This window comes from Mobula birostris, chromosome 1 (assembly GCF_030028105.1).
Source record: "Mobula birostris isolate sMobBir1 chromosome 1, sMobBir1.hap1, whole genome shotgun sequence".
In the NCBI taxonomy this organism is placed as follows: domain Eukaryota; kingdom Metazoa; phylum Chordata; class Chondrichthyes; order Myliobatiformes; family Myliobatidae; genus Mobula; species Mobula birostris.
Genome location: NC_092370.1, coordinates 81,767,091 through 81,780,005, shown reverse-complemented (window position 1 = coordinate 81,780,005; position 12,915 = coordinate 81,767,091). Strand labels below are relative to the sequence as shown.

The 12,915-nt window shown below is 38.9% G+C and overlaps 1 protein-coding gene across 15 annotated transcripts in view; it reads right to left on the bottom strand.

Moving 5' to 3' along the window:
• The window catches only part of LOC140197714 (intermembrane lipid transfer protein VPS13B-like), a 1,066,299-nt gene that overhangs the window by 797,706 nt on the left and 255,678 nt on the right, over positions 1 to 12,915 (bottom strand). For all 15 annotated transcript variants that reach the window (XR_011886009.1, XM_072258131.1, XM_072258103.1 and 12 more), the window contains exons 14-15: positions 6,580 to 6,749; positions 4,336 to 4,530 (exon numbers count right to left, since the gene is read on the bottom strand). Coding sequence is in view for 14 of the 15 variants with exons in the window: in XM_072258131.1 (XP_072114232.1) it covers positions 4,336 to 4,530; positions 6,580 to 6,749 (365 nt within the window). In the remaining variant the exon portion in view is untranslated. The remainder of the gene's footprint in view (positions 1 to 4,335; positions 4,531 to 6,579; positions 6,750 to 12,915) is intronic.

The following is a 12,915-nucleotide window of genomic DNA, read 5'->3' as shown; positions in this document are numbered from 1 at the left end:
CAAAAATAAAGTGGTTCAAATTTATCAGAGTTCATATTAAAAAACCAACTAATACAGTAGAAACTTCAGTGCACAATTGTCATGGGTCCCACTCTTATCTGCTGTGCAGCTGGCAAAACAGCCATTACTATTAACTTGCTGTAAACTGGTTCTGTCTTATTTGCCTATACAAGTTTAAAAAAAAATAAACTTTTGGGAAGCTATTTAATAGAGTCTTTTTGAAAGTACTAATTTCTCTTCTTTCCATTTTGTTACATTCCAGACAAAGTAAGGAGAGGGGGAACCGGTGCATGGGATCAAAAATCAGCTGCAGGTGGGCTTGAGCTATTTTTGTGGTGATAGGTTCAGAAACCTGCTTACTAATATGAATGGGGTGTTTTTAAGAATCAACACAGACCATATGTCCAAACCAACTTATTTCAAACACATTCAGAAGAAGTGAGCAAGAATGAAGCAGAGTTGGAAGTCTAATTCTGGCACAAAACCGCACTCAGCTTCTACAAAAGGATTTTTTTTTCCCCAGTTTTGATGGGTAACCTGGAACGTGGAGAAAACAGCAGCTGAGAGGAAACACCTGTGCAACAAAGCATGTGCAATGAGCACCCACAGGTGACAATGATGGCTTTTGATGAAATGTTAGCAATTATTTACAAATGTTTGCAATCATATGGTAGAAGACAGGATTCAAACTGTGCCAAAAGCACAGTCGGTATGGAGGGAAGATGACAGCTTATTCAAACATAAATTGCAAAAATAGATCATCACGAACAAAATTACATTTCTGTAAACACTTAAAGAGGATATGATGCCCAAATGTGCTTCATAAAAGTATTACTAAATTAAATTTGACATCAAATAAAATAATAAGCTAAATTTTGTCAAAAGAGATAGCTTTGGAGGAGATTTTTTTGAGATCAGAGAAACAGAGATACATGAATGACTGAAGAGACAATTCCCTACTTTAGTTACCTTTTCGTCAGCTGCCACGGGCTTAAGTGCAGAGTCAGAGAACGATACAACATGGAAACAAGTCTTTTGGCACACAAAGTCCATGTTAACCAACAAATAACTGTTTACCGTATACCTACTTTATCTTTCCCACTTTGCTCATCTATTCCTGGCAAGTACTATCATTTACTATCAGGTGAAACAATAGCAGACTCAACCACAATGGTTCTCATGTTGAAGGCACAGAGCCAAAAAATATCATATTGACAAAAGGATCCATAGAAACATATCCCAGCAGGAGAAGCATGGAAACATTAACAAGCAGCATGAAGGTTTGCCTCATATAATATTGAAACAAAAGTATTTTTTTTCACACCCTCGTCACTTCTTTAGTTTGGAGTTTGGAAGAATCGGGGGCAAGGGGGTGGGGAGGGGTTGACCTTTTCAAACATGCAAAATCCTAAGGGGCTTGACAGGGTAGATGTTCACTGCTGGGACAGCCACCAACAAGGGGCCAGTCATTCCTAACAGAGGTGTGTACAAATTTCTCCTCTTGATCAAGAGTAAATCTGTGGAATTCGCTGCCCACCAGAGTGGCAGAGACCAAATCATTAGATAATGGATAAAAATACATATTTTAAAAGTTGAGGAAATGAGGCCAGCATCGATCAGCCATGAACACTGAATAATAGTACAACAAACAATCTGCAGGAGGAAATCAGAACTGTCAATGTTTCAGGTCAAAAATGCTGCATCAGGACACAAATTGTTGCTCCAAATTCCAGCATCAGCTTTCGCAATTATTTTTATATTGAGTGACATAGTTGAATGCAAATTTAAGAGGCCTGGAGGCCTACCCCGGTCCAATTTTCTTGTATTCTTATAAATTTGATGTAAAAGTTGGTTCAAAAGTTTTGGAACCTTGTGAATAGAGATTTATTTTAGGTCTTAAGAAATCTGGTTTCTCTGATGCAATTCCCACCATGATACAGTCGACCTTCATTAATCCGACTACCCGTAATCCGGTTCCTTTGATAATCCGGCACTGATTATGCTTAATGTGATCCTTCTCTAATTCCGCATTTTCACTAATCAGGCCCTCCTCAGGTCCCAATGGTGCCGGATTAGTGAAGGTCGATCTGTACCAAAATGTAACTTTTTTTCTATGTGCATATGTAAAAAATGGTTATATCAGATCTGATCAAAAATCACTTAAAACAACTGCAGATTAAATTGATGAAAACAAAAGGAAGATTTAACCACAGTATTTCTTCAATACTTTAAAATTTTAAAATAATCCCACAAATAATTCAGATTTGTGTTAATGTCTGTTTCTCATCAGAACCTAAACAATAAAGAAATCACCATCAATACCTCAACTTCTGCACACAATTAAACTGACTGAATTATTGAATTTGTGCTGTTGGTAATCCAGTTTTCTCAAAGAGTCAAGTTCAATAAGTTTTCTCAGTTGGTTCTGTCAAATGTGTTCCAAGCAACACAACAGCCAAAACAATTTAAAGTACTAACCGATGGAAACACATCAAATCTGAAACATTACCTCACACGCAATGAAAAGATGCACATGTCTCAATGAACAGAAATTGCTTCCCTCACATTAAATTCAAAACAGCAGTAGCAAAACTGCTTGCTTTTTTATGAATGCAGATTTAAAGTAACCAGCCAAAACGTTTTCAAAGTATTAATGAAATACTTTCACATAACCAACGTTTATGTTAGAAAAACATTTAATTTTACAATAAACTTGAGTAACCTAGCACCAAGTCAATAGATTATTCCAGCAAATAAAAAATGGTGTTTTAACCTAAATTCTGTAACTAGAAAGATCATGCAAAACTTAAGCATGGCTTGCAATGGCATATTATTGCTTTCACCACCACTGTTCAATAGAAAGAAAAGTTTGAAAGTACATATACAAGATGCAATCTCAACCATTTCCTGCATCTTGCTTATAATTCACATTAGGCTGTAACCCAAAAATGCAATTGCTTTCACGTGTATGTCTGGCATCGGAATCCCTGCAGAATTATTTAAGTTAAAATATGCCAATAATATGAATGTCAATAGAGGACATGGTCTAGAATAGTTTAGTGCTGTGAATCACAACTGCCAGCTTCAAAGAATCTCAACACAAAAGGAGGCTCTACCAAATTAGTCCCATTCTCCACTACCCCCAGAGCCCAACAAGTGTGACACAAGAGACTGCAGATGCTGAAATCTGGGGCAACATACAATCTGCTGTAATAAATCAGCAGGTCAAGCAGCATTGGTGGGAGGAACAAAACTATAAACATTTCAGACTAAAATCCTGCATCAAGTGCTGATGTCGGGTTTTGGCCTGAAATGTCGACCATTTCTTTCCTCCCACCAATGTTGCTCGCCCTGCACAGTTCTTCCAGCAAAGTGTGTGTTGCCCAAACAAATGCTTCCCCTTCAAGTATCTATCTAATTCTATCTTGAACATTGATAGTGAATCTGCATCTCCCACTCTCTTGTGCAGTGTATTCCAGTTCAAAACAACTTACTGTATGAAATAAATTTGCCTCATCCAAATCTTCAGCAAATGATCTAAAATATGCAGTCCTCAGTACCAAACTTTCTTCACTGTTGTATGAGGCCCCTTCATAATTTCCGCTGCCTTTATTAAATTTGCACTTTTTTTTCTCTGCTTCAGAAACAGCCCCAGCTTCCCTATGTTCTCCATTTAACTGAAGTTCTGTGTCCCAACTATTCTGGGAAACCTCCACTGCACTCTCTGCAAGCCCTTATTTGACATTTTTTCCAAACTGCAATCCACAGAATTAGACAACAGTCTATCTGAAATATATCCAATAATTCAGCAGAGTGCTGAGAAATATAAACACATGTAAACACGATCAAAACAAAACTATGCTTCAAAGTGATGTGCGACCTGAATTCAGGATTAGTTTCCTGCTATGTATTCCACAGCACCTAACATGTGTTTGGTTTCATGACTAAAGAGATAAAAGATTCAAGCACAGGAAATCCTGGTGAAGGAAAGGTAGTTAATATGAGAGAGGTAAAGTATTTGCTACCATAAATTACAATTATCAATCAATGTTCTGTATTAAATAAGCTTCATTTAGCCTGTTGCATTAACCAAAACTGAAACTGAACTAAGTCATCAAAGACATAAGTAGCTTAGTGTTTAAAATATCCGACCACCATGACTAGCATTCAAGAATGTAAGAACATCAAACAGGTGTCAAAATGTTTTGGGTTAATTTCCTGCCTTAAATTAAAGTTAGTATTTTGGACTTCTACCTGATACAACATGAAACCAAAATCACAGTGAAAAACTTCAAATTTAAAGAATTAAGAGAAGGCTGAAAAAGAACATATTACCTTGACATAGCAGTGCACATAGCAGTAGTGCAATAAGTTATCAGATGGCTGATTAAGGCTGCTGACAGTGGGTATAAGTTGTCCAGTATACATTGGCACTGAATATTCCAAACTAACTTTGTCCACTTGTACTCTCAAGGCAGGTAGGGGCCGCAATGGATGAAATTGCGGAGCATTTATATGAGGTACAGAATGCTGAAACAAGAAAATATTTACATTACTTTTATACAAATCATGTTTGCCATACACTAAGAATACACTAATTGATGCATTGTGAGAACAAATAAAATGAGATGTAGTACTATTGCACAGTATTCAAGACTGAATGCTGAGTCCAGAAGGACACAGCTAACAGGATATATAACAGAGGATGAGCAAGCTAACTAAGAAGATTTCTCTAATCAATCCTGCTAACATCAAAATAGTACTGGTGTTAATGAATATGCTACAACTCTTGTGAAGTCACTGTCATATTTACATCAGCTTTTTTGGATGGCACACCAACACATGACTCAGATTGAGAACTACTCAGGAAGTTCAAAACCAGTCATCAATAAGACCCAGTGAGCTGGCAGAAACAGTAGAATTGTATTCCACCTGTGTAGTCTATCATCGTCCTCACTCTACAATTACCATCAATCCAACGATTCAGCAAAAATAAGACAGGCCAAGAACAGCAGCAGGTACTTGAAATGTCTTAAAGTCAATAATTTCCTCAAAGCAGTATGCTGAACCCAATCATATTTAGTTACTTTATCACTAACCTTACTTCAAATACAAGGTCAAAAGTGAATGTCTACAGTTATGAATTTCATTCACAAACAATGCAGCAAAGCTTACATACCACATACCATTCTGGCATGGGTTGTTTAAATGCCAAATTTGTGCAACACAATCACTTGCCATGACCATCTCCAAAAAAATTAGCCACCTACTTTTGAGTCTTGTCTCCTACTTTTGACCATTTCAAAGTCACACCATCAACACCCAGGAGGGAAGGAGAAGGCACAACTGAACAAAAATTTAAATATACAACTATGTAAATACTGTGGCTACAAGAGTGGGTCAGAATCTAGCATTCTTCAGTATCATTCAATACCAGATACCCAAGGACTTTCCAGCATTAAAAGACAAATCAGGAATATAACAGAATGCTTTCCATTTACCTCGATACCTGTAAGTAAAATTCCAATTCTACTGAAGAGGTTAAAGCCAGCCAAATGATTCCTCTCCATCAACTGTGCTAATCTTCAATATCTCTACCACCTGTGCCTACAATCTGCAAAATGTTTTGCATATGTTCACCAAGGCACCTCACAAACTTGTCAAGCCTATTCTCTGTGAGAACAGAATTAACTTAGAATACTATCACACACAAATTCTTTTCGGATCACATAACTATCCTGATTTGGAAATACACAGTTCTTCCTTCATCATCACTGGGGCTAAATTCTAAAATTACCTTCCCTTGGGACAAAACTTATGTGGGCAATAGTGATTCAAATAGGTTACTACAACATTAGTAATTATAATTACAGCGGGCACATTTTGCAAAACAATTTTTAAAGCTCTGCTAATATTAAAATTATAGCATTATTGTTGTCGTATCAATCAAGTTCCCTAACCTTACTTTAATTCCATACACATTAACCTTCTCTAATAGTTTTTTTTATTTTTACGAAGATTTCCTGAATATCCATGTTCATCATGTCCACCACTGAACTTCTCACCAGTGCCTAAATCAAAATAATAAAATATTCAACAGCAAAATTTCATTCCTGAAAGCGGTGTTGACTTCCTAAAAATATTTTCTGAATCTAGATATTCACTTTGCACATTATAAATTTATAAATTGATGATCACCCTATGACAACAAGCAGGATGGTGGAGTTTAACAAAATTCAAAAACATCACTATTGACAGGCAAGGCAGGTTCAAAAGAACATATGATATACCCTCATTTGCAGTTCTTACATTCTCTCATTTTAAACACTATTGTTTCTTATTGCAAAGAATCCTCTTTCCTCATATCCAATTACAAGGACACTTTTTTTTTATTATTTTACATCTGCTTTATTTTGAATCAAAATATGGCAGAAAGTAAAAATTACTGTTGTTTAAAGACAAGCTCTGTCCTTATTTTCAAATCTATTTGAAGAAATCCAATGACATCCGAAAGAAAAATTCCCACTTCCTTTCTTGCAAATACTTTTAGAAGATTTTTTGGAGAAAGAGGCTCATTACCTTTTGACCTAAAATTATAGGAAGTAAGTTGTCAAGAAGATTGAACTCAGCCAGGGTAATTGTAAATGTGCATTTTAAAACAGTAATACATGTTAATCTGGTTGGAATATATTCTTCCAAAGCAGCAACCTCCTCTGGGCTTGGTAATGTTCTGTTCTCATCCTCTGTATCTGAAAGGTTTCAAACAAGCAACGTTAGCGTAAGTATCAGCATTTTTAGAATAACTTTGGAAAGCAAACAAATGCTTGATTGGATGACTTTCAACCAATTACATACTAAAATAGTGACTGTCTTCAAAGTACTTTATAAGTGCAATGGCATAGTGAATGGATGACAACTGTTGTGGGGCTGCAATGGGACAAGTTAAAATATATTTAAAAACTAGAGCCAAAAAAATTGTATTTTCCCTGATGAATCATGCAACTATCCTCCTACAAAGTATTGTACCAAAATAAATTACTCAGGGCAATTTGCAACAAGTTATCAAAAGAAATTTGAAACCAAGCCACACAATGATATAGCAGGTGACCAAAAGCTCGGTCATACAAAGAAAGGTTAAGAGGAAACCTTAGAGGAAACTCTACATCTGACATTCTTGCCAACTATTGGTACATGCACCAACAATTGAGAAATTAAATTTAGGGTTGCCCAGTAGAACAATGTCCAAGTATTTTTAAATACAAAATTACATGCATTTAAGGTGGGGAGGCAGAGCTGAAGGTAGATGTGTGAGAGTGAGGTCTTTTTTATATACAGTGGTGGGTGCCTGCAACAGGTTGCCAGGAGAAAGAAGCAGATATAATGGTGGCATTTAAGATTCTGCTAGATTGACATGTGAAAATGCAGGGAATAGAAGGATCTGGATCATGTGCAGGCGGAAAGATTTGGTTTCATTTACCATCATGTAAAGACATCATGGGCTGAAGGGCCATGTAGTTGTGAACTTCCCATGATTCAGGACATTTACAAAGGCAGGTGTGAAAAAAGGACCCAAAGGATCATTGGTGACCCGAGTCGCCCCAACCACAATCTATTCCAGCTGCTACCATCCGGGAAACGGTACCGCAGCAAAAAAGCCAGGACTAACAGGCTCCGGGACAGCTTTTTCCACCAGGCAATCAGACTGATTAACTCATGCTGATTTGAGTGTATAGCTATGTTACATTGACTGTTCTATTTATTATAAATTATTATATATTACTATAAATGCACATTGCACATTTAGACAGAGACATAACATAAAGATTTTTACTCCTCATGAATGCAAAGGATGTAAGAAATAAAGTCAATTCATTTCCTGTATTGTACAGTTCTGTGTTTTATATTCACTTACAATAAAGAAGGCTGTATGACTGGAGTGGGTTACAAAAGTATGTGCAAAGCTATAGAGAGGTTTGAAAAGACTGAGAACATTAACTTTTTGTTACTTTTTTGTTTTAAAGATATAGTGCCTTAGAAGAGTATTCAGCACCCAACCCTTTGTTCATATAAATGAGTATTTCAATCACGGACTTTGATCAATTTAACTGAGAATTTTTATTTGTGTAGTATACACTCCTTTTTTTCCCCACAGTAGAGTCCCTAAAAACTAGGAAAATAGTAAAGCATGAGAAACTAAAAATTTAAAAACTGAAATGACAGCAGTTCAAGTATTCATTCTCGCTTTCCTTAGTTCTGAATTGAACCACCTCTAACAGCTATAAAACAGCCAGTAGTCTTTTTGGATGAGACTATATTCGCTTTGTACAACGTGATGGAGCAAGATTTGCCCATTCCTCCAGGTAACGTTGCACAAGCTGTGCCAGATAGGTTGGGAGTGATACTGGGCAGCAATTTTGAGGTCTTGCCAGAGATGTTCAATCAGATGAAAGTCAGGACTCTGACTGGGCCTCTCAAGGACATCAATTTTCTTCATTTAAAGCCACTACCATGGCTGCTCTGACAGCATACTTTGGGTTGTCCTGCTGAAAAATGAACTTACTTCCCTGTTTAAGCTTTCTGACAAAGGCTAGCTGTTTCTTTTCAATCCAGGGTCTTCCATCAATCCTGACCAGATTTCCAGTCCCTGCTGCTGCAAAGCATCCCAATGGCACGATGATACGTCCATCTTACTTTGGATAGAGATGGTGTTACCAAGTTGGTGCACAGTATTAGATTTACGCTATGTTGAAGCCTAACAGTTCCACTTTAGTTTCATCTGATCACAAGACATCTTTATAGTATCTTCTAAGCGATGCTTTGGAAAGTCTTTACAGCCAATGATATGCTATTTTTTGAGCCATGGCATCTTCCTTGACATTCATCCATAAGTACCCTCTTTGGCAAGGCCGTAGAGATTGTGGAGCCATGAACTTCATCTCCCATTATAGCTACTGACTTCTGCAGCTAACTTGGTGGAACGTTGGCATCATACTACCCTCTCTTACAAGTGCCATTCTTCTCCATCACCTAAGTTCAGAGGAGTGGCCTGACCTAGGCAGCATGGCTGTGATTTCATATTTTTTCATGATGGACTGCACTAAACTCCAAGGTATATTCACTGCTATTAAGATGGTCTTGTACCCTTCCCTAATTGTGTGCTTTTCTATTATCAGTTCTCTGACTTCTCTTGAATGGTTTTTTGTCTTCACTTTGCTTTGGTCTGTCGAAAATCTACCAGACTGTTGGACCTTACAAAGAGGGGGTATTTATTCTTATGAATTCATTGCTAACATGCGATCATATAAATTTCTACATCAACAAATTGTGTGAATTGTAAGATAATGTACAGTATTCCAACTGAGGAAAATTAGTGTAGTAATGACAAAAGGAATGAATATTTTTTCAGCCTCACAATTTTGACTTTTGATTTTTAGTAAATTTTTCCGAGATCCTGGAATTTTTCTTTTGATTTGATGCAAAATGTTTCTTGACATGAAAGCAAAAATTAGTGGGAAGACAGATGATTGGGAAGCTTTTAAAACCCTACAGAGAGCAACTAAAAGAATCATTAGGAGGGAGAAGATGAAATATGAAAGCAAGTTAGCAAACAATATCAATGTGTATAGTAAAAGCTCTTTCAAGTACCATAAGGCCATAAGACATAGGAGCAGAATTAGGCCAATTCGCCCATCAGGTCTGCTCCGCCGTTCAATCATGGCTGAACCCTCCTCAGCTCCCCGCTCCAGCCTTCTCCCGTAAGTTATGATGTTGTGTCCAATAAAGAACATATCAGTCTCCATTTTAAAAACATCCAACAACCGGGCCTCCACAGCTACATGTGGCAACAAATTCCGCAAACTCACCACCCTCTGGCTAAAGAAGTTTCTCCACATCTCTGTTTTAAATGGACACCCCTCTATCCTGCAGCTATGCCCTCTTATCCTGGACTATCCTACCATGGGAAACATCCATTCCACATCAACTCTGCCTAGGCCTTTCAACATTTGAAAAATTTCAGTGAGGTCACCCCCATCCTTCTAAATTTCAGCAAGTACAAGCCCAAAGCCAAAAATCATTCCTCGTTTAATAACCCTTTCAATCCCGGAATCATCGTTGTAACCGCCTCTGGACCTTTCTCAATGTCAGCACATGTTTTCTTAGATAAGGAACATAAAACTGTTCACCAGTGCCTTAAAAAGCCTCAGCATTGCATCCTTGCTCTTGTATTCTTGATCTCTTGAAATGAATGCTAATGTTGCATTTGCCTTCCTCACCACCGACTCCACCTGCAAGTTAATCTTTAGGGTGTTCAGCACAAGGGCTCCCAAGACCCTTTGCATCTCAGACTTCTGGATTTTCTCCCGGTTTAGAAAATACTCTGCGCATTTAGTTCTACTCATCATCATCATGGCTTGGCTTCGCGAACAAAAATGTAGTAAGGGGGCTGCCCACATCTGCTGCAGGCTCGCTAGTGGCTGACAAGGCCAATACGGGACAGGCAGGCCCGGCCACAGTGGGTGGGGGCCACTGCACCACCCCAGCCTGTGACCAGTCAGTCTAACACACCATCATCAGTGTGCTCGGCAAGCTGTCTTCCCGATTCCCGTAAGTGATACTACACTGTACATACACTATTTCTACTTTATATAGGTTGTGTATTTTTACCTGTTATTTGGTATGATTTGGCAGCTTCATAGTTTAAAGGTTACTGGAGAGAGTGCTCTTGCCAACAGCGCTTGCGTGAGGTTTTCTGCCGACGGCGCTTGCGTGAGATTTTCGCTACGGAGAACAGTTCAGTAATGATTGTGGAGAAGTATTTCTACTTTATATAGACTGTGTATTTATCATATCATTCCTGCTTTTACTATATGTTACTGTTATTTTTAGGTTTTATGTGTTATTTGGCATGATTTGGTAGGTTATTTTTGGGTCCGCGAACACTCACAAAATTTTCCCATATAAATAAATGGTAATTGCTTCTTCGCTTTACAACATTTCTGCTTACAAACCATTTCATAGGAATGCTCTACCTTCGGATGGCATGGGAAACATGTATATTAAAAAGAAGTGAGGTAGTGTCCAAAGATTCAATGTCCATTTAGGAATCGGATGGCAGAGGGGAAGAATCTGTTCCTGAATCGCTGAGTGTGCGCCTTCAGGCTTCTATACCTCCTACCTGATGGTAACAGTGAGAAAAGGGCATGCCCTGGGTGCTGGAAATCCTTAATAATGGACGCTGCCTTTCTGAGACACTGCTCCCTAATGATGTCCTGGGTACTTTGTAGGCTAGTACCCAAGATGGAACTGACTAGATTTACAACTTCTGCAGCTTCTTTCGGTCCTGTGCAGTAGCCCCTCTATACCAGATAGTGATCCAGCCTGTCAGAATGTTCTCCATAGTACAACTATAGAAGTTTTTGAGTGTCTTTCTTGACATGCCAAATCTCTTCAAACTCCTAATAAAGTATAGCCGCTGTCTTGCCTTCTTTATAACAACATTGATATGTTGGGACCAGGTTAGATCCTACACCCAGGAACTTGAAGCTGCTCACTCTCTCCAATTCTGTTCCCTCCATGAGCATTGGTATGTGCTCCTTCGTCTTACCCTTCCTGAAGTCCACAATCAGCTCTTTAATCTTACTGACGTGAGTGCCAGGTTGTTGCTGTGGCACCATTCCACTAGTTGGCATATCTCACTCCTGAAGGACCTCTCGTCACCACCTGAGATTCTATCAACAATGGCTGTATTGTCAGCAAATTTATAGATGGTATTTAAGCTATGCCTAGCCACACAGTCATTATATAAAGAGTAAAGCAGTGGGTTAAGCACACACCCCTGAGGTGTGCCAGTGTTGATTGTCAATGAGGATGATATGTTGCCACCAACCTGCACAGACTGTGGTCTACTGCAGCAGTCCCCAACCACCGGGTCGCCAGGAAACAATATGAGTCAGCTGCACCTTTCCTCATTCCCTGTCACGCACTGCTGAACTTGAACATAGGGTTTCCAACTGTCCCGTATTTGCCGGGACATCCCGTATATTGGGCTAAATTGGTTTGTCCCATATGGGACCGCCCTTGTCCCGTATCTCCCCAGCTAAGGTAAAGCGTTCCTACGAAACCTTTCTTGCCGAAATGGCGCAAAGCGAAGAAGCAATTACTATTAATTTATATGGGAAAAATTTTTGAGCGTTCCCAGACCCAAAAAATAACCTAACAAATCATACCAAATAACACATAAAACCGAAAATAAAAAACAGTAACATATAGTAAAAGCAGGAATAATATGATAAATACACAGCCTATATAAAGTAGAAATAATGTACGTACAGTGTAGTCGGGAAAATTAAGCCGAAACTGATTTGCGGAAAAAAATCAGCACATACGCACATGCGCACGCACATCACGCATACGCACACAGGAGCCCGCGCAAGGCTTCATGGTCATGGTAGTCTTTCTCGGGGTAAATGCAAATGTCCCGTATTTGACTTCTACTTTTGTCCCTTATTTGGGAGTGAGAAAGTTGGCAATCCTAACCGTAAAAGACATGTTAAGGTGAGTTTAACCCTACTTGAACACCCTTCCCCCCCACCCACCTCGGTCAGCCGGTCCCCAAGAATATTGTCAATATTAAACCGCTCCGCGGTGCAAAAAAGGTTGGGGACCCCTGGTCTACTGGTTAGGAGGTCAAGGGTCCAACTGCTGAGGGAGGTGCAGAGGCCCAGGTTCTACAACTTCTCAATCAGGATTGTGGGAAGGATGGTATTAAATGCTGAGCTATAGTCCATGAACAGCATCCTGACGTAGGTGTGTGTTGTCCAGGTGGTCTAAATCTTTGTGGAGAGCCACTGAGATTCCATCTGCCGTCGACCTATTGCGGCGATAGGCAAATTGCAATGGGTCCAGGTCCTTGCT